This window comes from Hetaerina americana, unplaced genomic scaffold (assembly GCF_022747635.1).
Source record: "Hetaerina americana unplaced genomic scaffold, ioHetAmer1.1.p SCAF_26, whole genome shotgun sequence".
Taxonomy (NCBI): domain Eukaryota; kingdom Metazoa; phylum Arthropoda; class Insecta; order Odonata; family Calopterygidae; genus Hetaerina; species Hetaerina americana.
In genome coordinates this window covers 2,040,201-2,057,637 of record NW_027286830.1, presented here as the reverse complement: position 1 = coordinate 2,057,637, position 17,437 = coordinate 2,040,201, and the positions used below count along the sequence as shown (strand labels likewise).

The 17,437-nt window shown below is 40.6% G+C and overlaps 1 protein-coding gene across 1 annotated transcript; it reads right to left on the bottom strand.

Moving 5' to 3' along the window:
* Nucleotides 1-1,387: 1,387 nt before the first annotated feature.
* LOC139689610 (uncharacterized) lies at nt 1,388-5,784 on the bottom strand. Its single transcript, XM_071586780.1, has 2 exons — nt 4,987-5,784; nt 1,388-1,423 (listed from the first exon to the last, which is right to left on the bottom strand). Exons 1-2 carry the CDS (start codon nt 5,782-5,784, stop codon nt 1,388-1,390), a joined length of 834 nt encoding a protein of 277 aa, XP_071442881.1.
* Between the last annotated feature and the right edge of the window lie 11,653 nt (nt 5,785-17,437).

Here is a 17,437-nt window from a genome sequence, read left to right as displayed (position 1 = left end):
TATTTCGGCCACTAAGTAGCCCTCTTCAGCGTACTGAAGGGTAATCGTCACTACAGCACAAGTCGAAGTGAGAAGGGGTAAGGGCAATCCGAAGAATATATAGTGTTACATGTGTGGGGGAAGGGGGGGGTTGTGAAAAAGACAAGAGCCAATGGACGAGGCTGATAGTGGAGGAGTTTGAAACGATAGGTTATGTAGTGAGGGAGAGGGGGAATTACACGGTCAAAGAAATGACCGTTGCAAAGAAGGGGAAAAAGTGAAAGGGAAGCTTTACACAACCGTTAAGCGAACGTAGAAGGGGGAGGGAAAAGTGAAAGGCAACCTACAACAAATAACCGTTGAAGATGTGGGACAACCGTAACAGAGGAAGGGAATACCACAAGAACGGAAAAATGACGGTTAGTGAAGGGAAAGGAAAAGAAGCACAAACGTTGAAGAGACTGTAGGTTTACAAAGAACTAAGAGCATTTTAAATTTAACAGGGAGAAAAGAGAGGAATATGATATAGGTCCTGTGTCACTGTTTAGGAGATTGTCTCTGTTTTTGAAAATTAAAATGCTCTCGTAAGCGTCAAGTAAATTATTCTTAGTTTGTTTTAGGAGATTTAAATTGTCTTTTGTCATGTGGTGTCCTGTTTCAATTAAATGCTGTGCCATACTGGATTTGTCTCGTTTATTGTGTTTGTAGTGGGCGTAGTGTTCTTTATATCTCGTAAGAATGTTTCTGCGTGTTTGGCCTATGTAAGAAGCTTGGCAAGTCCCACAGTTGATTTGGTAAATGCCAGACTTCTCTGTTGTAGGTATTTTGTCTTTGGTGTTTCCTAGGAGCTGTTTTAGTTTGCTGTTGTTGGTGTAAGAAATTTTCGTGTCAACAGTCTTGAAAATTTTTTCAATGCCTCTGGTTAACTGAGGATAGAAGGGTAATTTAATGTATTTCTTTGTTGCGTCTTTTTTGTGTGTGGTGGCCGTGGAAATTAATTTCTTTAATTTGTGTTTCTTTAATATGTTGTCAATCAGTGATTCTTGGAAACCATTAAGTTTGGCAATATTTTTAATGTATTCTAATTCTTTATTGTAAGCCATGGTTTCCAAAGGGACATTTAACATTCTGTGTATGAGAGAATGGTAGACAGCGTATTTGTGGCTAGGATGGTTAAAAAATATATATATATATATAGTATAAATAGATATATAGAATATCAGTGGTTGTATACTCTGGGGTGAATGAGGAATAGAAACTGTTGGATGGAATATTTTGACTGATTTGTGATGGCAGTGTTGTGAATTATGAAATTGAGTGAAATATACATGATGATAGCTTCCTGCGGTCACGCCGACTGTATCCTTGTTTATATGTAACCCTGATTGCATCAAAGGCTCGAGGTTATTCATCCACCATCACTCTCTTCAGTTTCAAATGGCCTCTGCACACCCAGAAGAGTCTAATTAATGAGTTTAGCCGACATATGGTGGAGAAAACCGAGAAGAATATGATTTAAGTTCAATTCGTCTGATTCGCGCATTACTAAGTTCTGCCTTAACGTAAAGAAAGAAAAGACCCTGGAAGTCCCTGATTTACGTAAGCCTTGACTCATCTGAGCGGTCACGACCCAAGCAGATACCATTTGCTTTAGTAGCTTCCGAAAATGGGACAAAAATATATGATTTTCATAAATTTGTTGTTATGTATAACGTATAAACGCGATAGAAAAATATCACCGCATCCTGGGAAGAAGAAAAACAAACATGAATAACATTTGGAAACAACTGTCTCGAATTCGTGGGTATCACGGGTTTTTTGACAAATGATGTCGACGAACTGTAATAAAGTTGGCAAGAGCAAAGGCGCAAAGGTAAAAGGCATTTAGACACTTTTATTGTACAAACCTTTGTGTATTAAGCACACCTTTTTTCTCCGATATCACCCCCAAAAAAGAAGCTGAACGTCTTACGTCCGCTTCCCTCCGGGCCCTTAAGGCACAGCGTGAGATCCAAGGATGTTTTGTTTGCTTGCTTACCGTTCAAGGCCATTAAGCACCAGCTGTCGCCTAAGCAATTTATGACACCATTACGACGTATTTTCTTCATGGATTTATTTTTTTTCAGTGACTATATTGACAATTTCTAATTCGCTCTGCGAACATTTGCGAATACGAGTTACTCGTAGTTACTGAAATAAACTGATGCTTGCAAGGGTCACTTGTTCATTCGGATCCTACGAACAGTGAAAAACTAGAAGAAAGTCATAGGCAATGTGGGAATAAAAAATCGCGCTTCAGAACAAAGGCAGGATGTGCTGGAATCTTGCGCTAGTAGAGGGAATCTACTAGTTATCCAATGTTTGAGCAACGGCTAGCCAAGCACATAAGTTATAGACGACACATTGACTTTCAGTGTTCATGGAAGACCAAAAGTTCAATACAAGGTTACACTACAGCAGCTGAAATCGAGGGAGGGTGGTCATGGTGCCGTCGACGCCCCAGAGGGAATAAATGTGAATGAGGACGTATTACGGCAAAATAACTATGACGCCAGCATTTTGATGATAAATAGGCGTTTATCCTTTGAAGCTTGAAACACCTTGCTTACGCAAGCCGCACTTTGATAGTAGAAATAGTTTTCATGGGGGGCGACCGACAACTGAGGCCATTTGCGCCATTAGGGATGGGCAGGAAACGATAAAGGGTGGAGAGAAACTCGGCGTCGGCATTAGCCTACTCTTAGCGAAAGGCGCCAAGGGGTCCGCAGCTTAACGTCCCATCCAAAAGACGGCGTACTTAGTCAAAGTGCCCTCCACAAAGCACCTCAAGTAGGGATCAGAATACCACTGAAAAATATCTGCCGCCTCCGTGATTCGCACCCGGGCTCTCTTGGTGGGAAGCCAGTACGTTAGCCACCGAACCATCCCTGTGCTGCCTATGGTTTCCCCAGAAGATCTGGTGCCTGAAAAATCACACAGCTTAGTTAAAGCCGAGTGTTCCCAGGAACTGAAGCCCAACCCCCAGTCAATTGACCAATGCTCTATCCGGTGGACTACCATTCCCCACCACATTTGTATGAGGTTGACAAAAGACAATGCACCTGTGCTTTTCATGACCGTAAATATATCAAAATTATTGATTGATTGTCATTAAATTCCTTTTCTGGTTTGTTATGAATACAATTTGTGTCATTTGTACAATAATCTGAAAAAATAACCCTTAAAAACAATTAAATAATTTACTACCTATCTGAGGTAGATAAGGTTGCTGGATTGTGTTTTGTTAGGAGTCACAAAATATTTACTTGGTAGTTGTGTCCATCCAAAAACCTACCTTAACCGGTAGATTACCTTATAATAAACTACATAACTTATATGCAACTAACTTTTGATGAAATATGCCATTATTCACAGGTGGTGAATTGCATACAGTATACTAAATGCGTAATTAGTATAAGTTTTGAAATTACAACAGGCATTCAGGAAGTTCTCTCTGGTTTCCCACCGGGTCAGCGTGGTGTGCACCGACGTTTCGACGGCTAACTCTGCCATCGTCTTCAGGGTGAAGTGCAGAGCAATGAATTCGCCAAGTATTTATACCCTGTCGTAGGGTCAGGTGTCATCCGATTGGTCCGATGTGTTCCCAAGTGCCGAGCCGCCCCGGTGACGTCTCGTACTTTCAATTTTTCTCAGCACAGGTCTCCACGTGCTGCTGATCTGGAAGCCAGTGTCCCTGTTGAAGGTATTCTGTCCTTCCAGTCGGATTTCCACGGCTTCCTTCGCCACTCGGTCCCAGTAGCCGTTCGTGTGACAAAGTCTTTTGGTGCTCCCCCAGTCAATCCGATGACCATGCGTGATGCTGTGTTCGGCGACTGCAGACTTCTCAGGGTAATGGAGTCTGATGCATCGCTCATGCTCCGTTAGTCGCTTTTCAATTGTGCGGCCAGTCTCCCTGATGTATACCTGGCCGCACTCACACGGGATCCGGTATACCCCCGGCGCCTTCAAACCCCGTTCGTCTTTTGCCGTGCCAAGGAAGTTCTTCAATTTTCCTTGTGGCTTGTGGATGGTTTCCACTTTATGTTTCCTTAGTATCCTGGAGATCTTATGGGATACCGTGGAAACAAAGGGGATGCTGACCCTGGCAACGGGTTTTTCTCTTTCCTCTCTCTGACGGTCGTTTCTGGTGAAGGCCCTTTTAAGGGCCAAATTGACCTCCCGGCTTGTGTATCCATTCTGAAGGAAAGTATTTTTCAGGTGATGAACTTCTGCCTCCAAACCTTCCTGGTCTGACACGCATTTTGCCCGGTGGATGAGCGTTGACATAACCCCTCGTTTTTGGGCAGGGTGATGGTGGCTTTTCCCGTTCAAATAGAGATTGGTGTGGGTAGGCTTCCTATACACCTTGTGGCCTAAGCTCCCGTCCGCTTTCCTTTCAATTAGGATATCCAGGAAGGGCAGCCGACCGTTGCTCTCAATCTCCATGGTGAACTGGATGCTGGGATGAATGCTATTCATGTGGCCAAGGAAGTTGGTGATGGTGTCCGGTCCGTGCGGCCATATGATGAAGGTATCGTCCACATACCTGAAGAAATGCCTCGGTTTTAGTGGGGCCGTTCTAAGTGCCCTCTCCTCGAACTCCTCCATGTAGAAATTGGCAATCGCCGGAGACAATGGAGAGCCCATGGGGACGCCTTCCACTTGCTCGTAAAACTTCTTTTGGTATTGAAAATACGTCGAGGTCAGCACGTGGCGGAAGAGATCCACGATTTTGCTGTCAAACTTCTCTTCCAGCAGCAGTATGGTGTCCTTCACCGGAATCTTAGTAAATAAGGACACAACGTCGAAACTTACAAGAATGTCATGCTGATCCAGCTTAATGGTCCGTAGCGTCTGGACGAACTCTGCGGAGTTTTTGATGTGGTGCTCACACGACCCCACGTAAGGTGCAAGGACACCCGTCAGGTACCTCGCCAGATGGTATGTTGGAGCCCCAATGGCACTCACAATGGGTCTTATGGGAGTACCCTCCTTATGGATCTTGGGTAGACCGTATAATCTTGGTGGAGCAGGCGCCTGTGGCACCAGGCTGCTATTCCTCTCTGACGTTGGCAAAGATTTCTTGATGAGGGCAATCGTTTTCCTTACAATGGAGTCCGTGGGATCCCGGGGTATGGTCCGGTAGGTTGGATCATGGAGGAGCTCTTGGATTTTTCTGTGGTAGTCCTCAGCATTCAGCAGTACAGTGGCATTACCCTTGTCTGCTGGCAGGACCGTAATGGCACTGTTTTTGCGCAAGGTGTTCAACGCTCGTCGTTCTTCTCCCGAAATGTTGGATTTTGGAGGAACGGCCCTTTTAAGGGCCATAGAGATTTCCCCTCTGACGTCTTCCGCTGCTTCAACGGGAAGATTCCGGACAGCCTGCTCCACACTCCCTAAGATTTCCAGGTAAGGGATTCTCCGAGATGTTGGAACGAAATTCAGACCTTTGGAGAGAACCAAAGAAGTGGCTTCGTCGATTTCTGCGGAGGAGAGGTTGACGACGACTCGTTTCTGCTCCGGCGCATGGAGGGAATCCTTCCTCACGTCTAAACGATCGTACTTGGTCTTCTGCCTCTCCGTGTTCCTACGGAGCAGCATTTCCCCTTGGGCAGCAGTAGCTCTGTCGATATACTCCCAGTCCATCGGAGATAACTGCGTTGCCAACTGTAGATGAAGGTCCAAAAGTTGTTTGGCGTTGTCGTCTAGGGAACTCCTATGGTGGTGTATCCGCTCCCGTATCAAGGCGAGACCGATCCGTTTCATGATTCTTCTGGCTGCCGGTGAATTCACCGGGGGTCGTAAGTTGACAAATCTGGGTAGAACATCCTTGTCCCGACACCTCTGTAGAAAGGCTAGGGAACTGAGGAGTTTGGCTCTGTCCTTCCTCAGCTGCTCGAAGCGGCGAACGCAGCGGTGTAGTCCCTCCCCGTAGAGGTGAGTAATGAAGGATCTCAGTTTTTCCCGGCGTATTGTATTCAGGAAGTTCTCTCGGGTTTCCCACCGGGTCAGCGTGGTGTGCACCGACGTTTCGACGGCTAACTCTGCCATCGTCTTCAGGGTGAAGTGCAGAGCAATGAATTCGCCAAGTATTTATACCCTGTCGTAGGGTCAGGTGTCATCCGATTGGTCCGATGTGTTCCCAAGTGCCGAGCCGCCCCGGTGACGTCTCGTACTTTCAATTTTTCTCAGCACAGGTCTCCACGTGCTGCTGATCTGGAAGCCAGTGTCCCTGTTGAAGGTATTCTGTCCTTCCAGTCGGATTTCCACGGCTTCCTTCGCCACTCGGTCCCAGTAGCCGTTCGTGTGACAAAGTCTTTTGGTGCTCCCCCAGTCAATCCGATGACCATTCTACAACAGGCATTCTCCCATTTTAGGCAGATTTTGAATGGACAAAGAATTGATGATTATACGTCTATTTGCCAAAACACAAGCTGATACCTGGCACTAAAATAAGCCTTCTCCATTCTACATAGTTTCTTCTTCCTTTAGGTCAAAGTTAGGTTCCAGATGGACCCTGCTCATTTACGATTTCATAAGTTTATAAAACTCCTCTCCACTGTCTTTTACCTGTCATGTTTCATGCCTAAATACTTATCTACATTAATTTTGCTGTTTAAGCAGCCCAGATTTTCCTCCCTCCTAATCAGGCTTCATATTTTTATCCCAACCAACTCATAGTTGCACATAATTATCTCACTGATACATGTAATGGCCTGTGATATCCAATTCTTTTGATATCTCACATATCCAACTATTTCTTGGATTCCTCAACCGCTTTCTGTGTACCCTCACCACATCCATCACTCTTTCTTATTATCTGTCCTGTTTATTATTTTCATTTTTAAAAACTTCCAAAAGTCTCCGATTAACTCTTTCTTCTCCCTTAAAGAGCAAGCAGATTTCAAAACTAGGTGGGTTCCATGAGCCATCACTAATAATTACTTGCTTTCATGAGTACTAGACTGGTTCTTCGGAGCTTACTTTATTTGGGGATGTTTTTATCTTACATTGTGATTACAATGTTTTTACTCAAAAACTCATTATTCTATGCTTTTTCCTTTCATTCCAATCTTCTTATTCTTTGTGCTAAACCTGAATATGGACTTAATTGTAAAATATTAGATTATCATGAAAATCTTATCTTGATCTTTATTTTTTCATATATATTATTAGATCATTGGTAAATGACCTTTACACAGCTGTTTAAATGGGAAAATAGTGTTTGAATGCAAGAAAGAATAGGGCTCCTGATACTTGTATACTTTCTTCCTAAATTTCACTTCTGCCTCATTTCAGAAGAAATAATTAACTACCAAAAGACATATGTGGCTATAGACTGCAAAATAAGGCTACATGGCTGACAAAATTCTTTGACATGAATATTTTGGTGAATCAGAGCATCTTTCATGGATATTTTCTATAATTACTCTATTCAGTGAAATGGCAACCATTTTCTATCTACTATTATTAGCAATAATCTGCTAACCCAAGTCTATGAGATGTGAAATTTAGTAATGCATCTACTTTCCCATAATTTGGACAGTGAAAAGATGTACAAGGGACAAATATTGAAGGGAGGGGATAAAAGTCAATGAAAGGATTGACTTGGGACACAATGTAAGTTGCATTTTAAAGCCAGTGACCATATTCACATTCAGATTATCTATATATATATATATATATATATATATATATATATATATATATATATATATATATATATATATATATATATATATATATATATATATAAAATATCTTCGAAATGGAACGCTCTTCAGCGATGCACAAATATATAAAAACACAGATGTAGATTTTTAGAATATAGAGACACAAAGAAAGGACACTCACAATTTGTTATTTGACGTTTCACCAGCACGGCTGTCGCCTTCAGAATGGCGTTCTTGGGGAAGAGCGGAGAGGATGTGCGGGGGAGAGGTGGGGGAAGGAGAGGTAAAGGAACCAATAGGAAATGAACAAGGGGGTGCGGGGGATATGTAGGTAGCCATATGGTGCATTCAGTGGGCTTGGTTCAGCCCAGGCGGTTTGAATGATTGGGCCACCCAGATATGCGCCATCTCGCGGGTTCTCACCTCTATTATACTCGCAGATTTGGGAAGGATTTCAATCACCGAAATGGAGAAGCAGTCGTCAAAAGATTGATTGTGGGAAGCGGTGTGAGTAGGGATGGGATAATTAAGAAAGGTGGGAGATTTGGTGGAATATCGGTGGTTATTCATACGGAGGGAAAGTGCGGTCGTGCATTCCCCCACGTAGAAGGCAGGGCAGAAGTTACAGGAGAGGCGATATATAATATTTTTTGAGGTACAGGTGGCGAGTGGTTGGGAGTTGGTACTGAGTGAGGGAGAGGGTCTTAAAAGATGACAGCATTTGCAGCGTGGGCGGTCAACAGAAAACAGAAATACTTGGCAGCCAACAGAAATACTTGGACCAGCTCAGAGAATGTAGGTACCCTGAAAAACTACTAAATAGTAAAATCCTCAAACCGTCAACCCAATACACTCCCCTCCCCAAACCAAACCGCCCAAAATGCCTTAATCTTATCACCACTTTCTTCCCCGGAACACACAAAATCTAAAAACATCTAATCCGTGACCTCTTCCCAATTATCAATAACACTCAGTCCACATCACTTTTATTCCCACACTGTCCCTCTGTCTTGTTTAAATGCCCGTCGAACTTGGCGCCTTTTGATAAGAGTGGGCTAATGCTAACGCTGGGTCTCTCTCCACCTTTCATCCTTACCTTTCCATCCCTAATGGCACTACTGTACTGACTTCCCACCCAGAGGGCCCGGGTTCAAATCCCGGCAGTGTTTTTCAGTGGTACCTCGATCCCTACTTGAGGTGCTTTGTGGAGGGTACTTTGAGTGAGTACGCCGTCCGTCGGATGGGACGTTAAGCTGTGAACCCCTTGATGCCTTTCGTAAAGAGTAGGCTAATGCCGACGCCGGGTTTCTCTCCACCCTTCATCCTTTCCTGTCCATCCCCTATGGCGCAAATGACCTTAGCTGTCGGTCGCCTCCCCTAAAAACTACTACTACTAAATGAGGGCAAGGCAATGAAAATGGTTGGGGAAAGTTGGTGGAGTTTAGGAAAGGGATGGAAGGGGCAGTAAAGGAAACAATAGGAATGAATTTCGAAATCATAAGTAATAGGAGAGATACTTTAGAGGAAGGTTGAAAGAATAAAATAGAAGAATTTAAGAACTGAAATGGGGAGAAAAGTGAATATGGAGCCAATAAAACTTAGGGGAAAAATTAATGGAACCAAGGAAATGTGATGGAGAGATCTAAATGATCCTATGGAGAAATTTCAGATAAAAGAAAAAGTAGGCGTAATTTTAGAAGGTACAGTAATTTTCATAGTGTAGAAAGGGAAAAACTCTACCAGCCATAACAGATTTGACAGGGAAGTCATTAACCGAGCCTGAAGAGACTCAGAGAAGGTGGGAGGAATGCGAAAAAGATTATGTCATATTAGCATGTTCAATTTACAAATGGAAAGGAAATGTGACATGCATGGGGATGGTCTGGTTCTAGGAATATTATATAGTGAGATATAAAAAGCACCAGGGAGATGAATTCCAAATAAACTGTACGAGATGCCGCAACAGTAACTTTAAACAGAGTCATCCGCTAATATGCATTTCAATGCAACAATTTCAGAGTGTAAAAGTCATTCACAAACAAGACAATAGGAATGGATATTATCCTTGCAGAATCACGAAAGAGCTAATGGAAAAATGGAAGGAACAGATTCTTTGAACAATAAGCAGTACTTAGGAGGATGGAATTCACATATTTTAACTGGAACACGTGGCTTTTTCAAAACTTGCTCATGAATCAGATGACACTGTTGAGTGAATTAGGGGAGAAGTGAGATGGACAGTGATTGGTAAGTTAGTGAGACATGGTTGTCCATTATCTCCAGTACTTTTCAAAGTATATGCCAAGGAAATGCTAAGGGTAGCAACGGAATGGCTGGCGCTGGGATGAAAGTGGATTGCAAGATGATTAAATCAGTTAGGTGAGTAGATGACTGAGCAATAGTGAGTGAGACAGCCAAGAGATTACAATTTTGAAAATGTGGTCTACAGGAAAAATGTGAGGGGTATAGGTTGATGATTTATCACAAGCAAACAAAAGTAATGAGATTCACAAGAAGTAGGAAAACTAAGTTACACATTGAAGTAGGAAGGAATAAACTAGAGGAGGTATTTGGGTACTATTTTAGATGAATATTAGTATAGACGTGGGGATATTGGAGAATTGTGTTAACAAAAGAGGCATTTGCAAGAAGAAGAGGATTGATGATTACTGAGTAAAGATGCGAAGTTATTAATTATATTGCTTTATGAATGTGAGACCTGGTCTTTGGGGCTAGAGGACAATCATAGATTGGTGGCTCTTGAAATGCAAAATGTGGAAGCTAAGGCATTATTGAATACAGTTAAAATATGCTTTCCATCAATGTTCCACCCAGTTCAATTAGATTTTGATGTGTGTATCATTACTTATGATGCCACCTGTGTAAAGAGTTTGTGCATATTAGATATTATTACAAACCATAGTCACAAATCACTTCAATATATTTCCTGAACTGTGCCGTAAACTTAGACTCATAGAATCATATTTTAAATGCAGAATACATATAAAGAAACAGTAAATCACCAACAGCAAATGCTGGACGAAATCTCTTATAAAAATGACCCTGGCATAGAAAATGTGTTTTGATAACTTATTCACTGGATTTTCACTTCTCAAATATCTATGATCAAGGCATTATAATTACTACTGGTGTCATAATAGATGACAGAAATCTGAAAGATTGTTCTATTAGGATGACAATATAAATCCATTGGAATTTGCAGGGTTTCTTTGATAGCTACCATGCTGTAAAAGATGGAATTCTTTTGACAAGGAGGATTTATGGTACCAATTATGAGATCTGTTAATCTTAGATGAACCTGTTTGAATATATGACCACTTTGTGCAAGGAATAACAGCTATTCCATCAATGTTTCGTGAGAAATTAATTTTCTTGCCATGTATGTACTTATTAAAGTTATGATATGGTGAGGTGAAAAAAATTATATTATATTATCTTAATATTGCTTAGAAAAATATTTATTGAGATTCACTGACAGCCCACTGCAATTGCTTTAAAAAAAATATTTCTATTATTTTATAGTCTTCTCTCTAGAATCAAGCTAAGGTTCAAAATAGCTTTTCTCGTTTCTTTACCTTAACAGAAATTAAATTAATCTTCTTCAACCTATTCCTCTATTTTATTTTTGATTCTGTTCTTTATTGTATAGAAGGATCTTGTAAGAATTAGACCAGATAGCAATTGTTCTGTAGCTTATGCTTTCCATTAACTCCTTGTTTTGGAAACAGTTTCGCTTTTATGGAAGACCCGAGGTATCTCGTCCTTCTCATAGCAATCATACATTATTTCAGTCTTCCTTTCAATCTGTTTCCAAGACTTTTCAATATTTCAGCAGTGATGCCACTCACAACTTTTGTCTTTCCACTATTTAGCTTACAATGGGCATCTTCATGATTGATTGACCAACTTCTGTTCCTGCTTTATCTATAATTTCATTAGTACTTCCTCTGATATCTATACCTTCACCATAGTGCATCACTTTCATGTACTATATCCAATGACCACAAATTTCCTTATTTTCTAACAGCAGTTTTATTCCTCTTTGTTTTAAATTGCCATTGATCTTCTCCTTGGCTAGTATTTTTGGACTTTCATTTTCAAATTGGCTCAATCTTGTTTTCCCATCTGGGAGTACTTCTATTATGTACCCATAATTTTGTACATTCTTCTCTTCCCAACATTTATCTGCTATCTTATTTATAACTCCCTTGTATTCCTTTATATCAAGGTCTTCGTTCTCAGTTAATTCCTCTTTTCAAAAGGTTTGAAATGTTCTCCATTATCCATGCTTTTCAAATGCTCAAGTTTCTTTTACCTAGCACTTTACTCCTCCACTACCTCTAATACTCCTTGTTTAATTACATTCCACTTAACCTTTTCCTTCAATTTCTCATGTTTCATTTGTTATCACTTCATATAAATGATGGATATAAACTAAAATAATGAACTATTTGAAAATAATCTGAAGAAATTATTTCCATACTTTCTGGTTCTACAATCACTTTTACTCCTATAAATGGAGGGTTGAATCAATGGGAGAATACATTTTTTCCACTTCTGAAGTCCTCACATGAGTGTGGTATTGATGAGGCCCTAAAAATTACTTAAACCATACACACTGACGTTTTGCAATTTTCTAAATGCTATAATATCTTTTCTCATTCACTTCAAAGATTTAGTTTCCCCATTTCATGTGGCTAAGCCATCTATTTTATTCCTATTTTCCGTAGGGTAGCAGTGTTACTTCACTTCATTTAAAAAAAATATTCCCTTGGTGAGAGAAAAGGAAAGATTTTATTTTTATGAAAGACTGACTGGACCCCATAGTAGAAGTTTATGTATAATTAATGATTTTGATTTCTCCTAGTATAATTATACTCAAGAAAAATGCAGGATAATGCCAGTTATTAATAAAAATTCATTTTATTTCTTTCAATTAATAATTTTTATCATTAATTTTAATAACAATAATGAATGATAATTTTTATCAGCGATTGTTAATTAATCATTTTAATTATGAATTATATTCATATCCAACTTGGCATGATCGTATTTAAATCTAGAAAGGTGAGAGGAAAGAATGGAGAGAAGGAGCTTGTTTGCTTTCCGAGGGCCTTTGAAACCCTTGAAATATCTCGCCCTCCTCTTCTACCAAGGCCCCGCTCACGCCTACGTATCTTTCCGACCGTTCACTTTCAGATTCCTACAATCCTTCTCAAGTCCAGAGTGGGAAGTAACGCGACGGCGACAATTAGAATGACTCTTAGGCGGAAGAATGACAAGGGAAACTTGAACAAAAGGGTCGGAAGCGAATCCGAAAAAATCGAAAGAATGCTTCCGTAGCTTTGTGTGTATCAGACTGAGAATTTCTCGGGAGGGGATGAATGGTGAAGGTTGTTTGTGGTTATTTACGTTGGCGAAAGCTGAAGGTCGGTCGTGTGTTGACTCCCGGAAGCCTTAGGGGTGACCGGGTGTTTGCTGAAGATCCACCGTGCAGTGGCAGAATTCCGTCCCCAGAGGCCCAAGAGCTGAATGCTCGAATTTTTATCCCATCGCCACAATCCCGATGGAATGAAGCTGGAGATGTTTTCTCGCATACCGGAAGAGTACTTTTCAGGTGCCATCGTATCGACGAGCACTTTCTCAGTCGGAATGCTTTTTCTCTCCCAACCACCTCAACACTTACCAACCCGCAACTTGTTTGGATATGGGAGGGTAGAGCTTCACCTAGTAATAGGCCCAACGGCGTGTGAACTTCACACATCAGGGTAGGGAAGGGGCTATTTCCTTTTCCTGTGCCGACTATGGTTTCCCAGGAATATCTGGTACCCGAAAAATCACGCAAATTGGGCGAAGCTGAGGGTTCCCAGAGGTGTCACCCAGAATCGAACTCGGGCCCTCCAGTCAGTAGCCCAGCGATAAACATACTGTACCATCACGTTCCCTTTTCTGTTGTAGATACTTTATGATTAATGGTATCAGGAGTATCTTTGTGGGAATATTTCACATGATAAATATTGCTTTATCAATGGGGCGTGGAAAAAATCTTGCTTTGCCCAAATAAACTTAATTTTTTAAGACTTCAGGAATATAAGGGTGTACAATTATCAAAACCAACATTTTTAAGCTAAGTTTAGGAAGGATGTGATAGCCTATCATTCAGCTACTAACCAGAAGGCCCTGATTTGATTCGTGGGACACCTATGGATGCCCAATCCTTCCCATGAGCTGTGTGATTTTTCGGATACCAGTTATTACGGGGATACCACAGTTGGCACAGGAGAAAAAAACCCTCAACCTTTTAATATTTAAATTTCACCCACCTTTGGATTTATTATTAGGTAAGATTTATTCTCGCCTATCAAACCAACCTTCGAGTCGATTACTGTGATGGATCAGTGGTCATCAACGGTGACACGCAGATGCCACGTAACTCATCGTAGTTCTCCAGGCTGTACACGCGAGGTCCTGTATCAAAGATGATTCTCAATAAAAAACTTCTCTCCCTTGGTTTTCTAGAGACCTTTAATTTGGCATGAGCCTGTTTCGGGTGCCTAAACTGTTCTGTTACTTACGTTGCCACGCAACGAATCTTACGCCATCAATATTCAATTCCCGTGATAAACTGAGTGAGGAAAGTTTTTGGCAAGATTCTTTTGTTTTCTCCGCAACTCAAAATAGTCATTTAAATGTGTTGCTTGCGGTATGTACTACCACAGATGTATGCAATTAACTTATACTCCTCTTACCCTACAATTTATCACTGTGGCGTATGGCAGGAGGAGTTAAGTCACCATTTATTAGAGGAATTATTATTGATTTAGGTGCCGTACATGTACATCACATCGTGCAGTTGTGGCCTCGAATTGTGCGAGTGAAAAATGGTTCCTTCACGTCATCGGTTCTTCGGTCAATTTCGCTCACCTTACTATCACTGTGGCCTCGCTTACCAATGTAATCCTTTCCTGTCAGCGTTAAACTTCATTGAACTAAACTTCTTATGATGCAATTATATCTCATTTCGTGGATTCAGAGGGGAGTACAGAGAGGTCTGATACTAATACAGCCCACGAGTGCTTCTCGTTATGGCTTCCGCTGGAACGATACAAATGCGAGACCGTTGTATTTACCGCGGCGTGTTTCTCGAAAGAAGGGGGGGGGGAAGAGGAGTGATAATGTTATCTGAATGGACATATGAGCTGCAGTGTTTGCATTCCAGCAATGTGAGTTCGCGCGAAGAGCTTTCAGGGTAAGAGAAGTGTGGGGAATTGAACTACACGCTTCCAAATAAAAGTATATCTTTAATATTTTCATTTTTTTAACTTTGTACAATGGAGATATTTTGGTGTGATGTAGTGGAATCGTTCAATAATAACAGACACAGAGAAAAACCACTTGAAATTTTCCATTTTTTCCACTTAAAAAGTGAAAAACAGCAAGTGTGTTTCTCTTGTTTCTATTTTTTAACTTTGTTAAGTGTCAGTCCATCGCGTCAACCCATCAAGAGTTAGTGAATTAATAGTATTAGCAAGTCCTCAATATCTATCCGAGCAAAAACTACAGTACTGTTTCCCTTAAGATTATCCAAATGCATTCACTTCTCGTTCGCTAAAAGCTTGCGCCTCGTCTGTGCGTCAATGAAATTTGAACTAAGCCCGTGAGACGTTAGCGACGCAGTACAAATCGACATTGAATCCGACAACACAACAGCAGCCAGGCGTTTAGAATGTTAATGGGGTGCGGCTTGACATTTCTTTCTCCGCAAGGATCACTTCCATCCTTATGCGGTGATGTCACCATCACCTCTACCACACGCAAAGTTGGATAGGAAAGTCGTTAATGGACCCGGAGTTAAGTTTTCGTTCATTGCCAGTTATATCACCGTTGTCGAAATCAATCTCGGATGCTCTAAAGCATCGCTCATTTACGTGATGTTTCAAGTCTATGCGTAAAAAACTATTGTCTTGTAGCAGTATCTTTAATAACAGCTGTTAATTAAAGGTAAATAAAATGCACGAGAGGTCAACTCGACCATTCAAAGAGGCCTTGCCGGGAAGACGTTGGCACATCTTCTCCATAAAATCATTCTTTCGTAGATAAATCACCATGACAGTAAGTATCATACGCATCCATCGCTGTTAGGGCTCCTTTCACCTCACAGTGGTATATCTTGCATCGTATTTATAAGTAAATTCTTAGTTCTCATTCATTAAATTTCAAAATAAAATCCATATATTACTAAGAATAAGTATATACACATATACGCCCAATTCATTCGCTGTTGCGTGCACTGATTAGATGTTGAAGTGCAATCGAAAAAATGTGCATTCGAAAGGATCTTGAATGAATTAACAGGGGAAAAAGGAATCCAGATAACTAATATTTTATGAATAATTATATCCGCATCGAGTTATAATTAAATTTCTCGAAGAGAATAACCCAGCTCGCTATTGAAAGGATTCATCAAATGCCTACGTTACAACACCTCTCTTGGGTAGAATGGTTAGTCCCTGGGGTTACAACAAAAACTCAGATATCCTGATATATTTGCTCATAGGAAAGTGAAAGAATGGAAATTATTGTCCAATACAAGTGAATATCAACTGAAAAATAACAAAAATGAAACGATATAACTTTTACTCGACTGGAGTTGAGCCGGTTTAACAATGCAAAACTCGCTTAGGTCTCCACGCTTACGACCAAAAACACTGCAAAGTTTTCGTTCTCGTGATTCAATTCCCAACGTGCGAAAAATATATGTGTATAAATAAATATACTACTTCCCGATTCACTATAGCATCTGCCAAATCATTGGACCTAAAATGTTGACATTTTGCGAGAAGGTTACACTTAGGATTCAAAGACCCCCTAAAAAATCTGTCCGAGCAATTCGAGGTGAGACTGTAGGGGTTAAAATTTTCATGGATGATTGAGTTCCCATTACTGATTCGGATCGCAAATACGAGACTCGTACCTTAAATGTTACCTCATAATCTCATAAATGAGCTTATATTATGCTCAAAAGTCTAATTTTTCTTATTTTGCAAACGACTGGTGTTTTTCTTGGTCATTTTGATAGAGGATTTATGTCACAGAAAATGACTGTTTTGATTGTTTCAGCGGTTACCATGCCATATTTCTTATTTGTGATCAAATTCAATTACTATTTACATAACGCACAATGTAACAAATGTGAAACAGAAAGAAAAGTTGTTTAATGACGTGGTGAAGCACTGGTATTATGTCAACATAATCATGTAAAACCCACGAATACCGACCCAGTTTTGAATCAGTTGATTCGTCTTGGATACAAAACTCGTCGCCAAAGGAATTACCCATAGAATTTAACTTGATGCGGAGGCATGGAACTAGACGTTTCAGGCTAACTTCTGACTGCCAAAAATTATCTGGATCCAACTGAAGACTTATTAGTTGCATTTACAAAAAAGTAAACCCTGGGGAAACTCATAAGAACATTTAAACATAGCACGGAACCTATGTATCAAGATGAAAAATTTCAGTCGAAGTTATTTTGACGAAATTTACTTGAGTTAAAAAGAAACAGTAATTTGAGCTAGAACTAGGAGACACACTCAGGGATAAAAAACATATTTTTCCAAAAAACGTGATGAAATACGGCCAGAGGGGTAATTTTCATAGCCACCCAAGTGAAAAAAAGAGAAAAGCATGACGCGTTGGAACTATGCAATAAATAGGTAGGTAAT

Bases quoted from the DNA above. Each gene is read 5' to 3' on its own strand.
- LOC139689610 (XM_071586780.1), bottom strand. From the start codon at position 5,784: ATGAAACGGATCGGTCTCGCCTTGATACGGGAGCGGATACACCACCAT. The intron at 1,424-4,986 runs GTGAGTGCCATT...CTGGGTGTGCAG, and splicing joins GTACTCCCATAAGACCCATT to AGGCCATTTGAAACTGAAGA.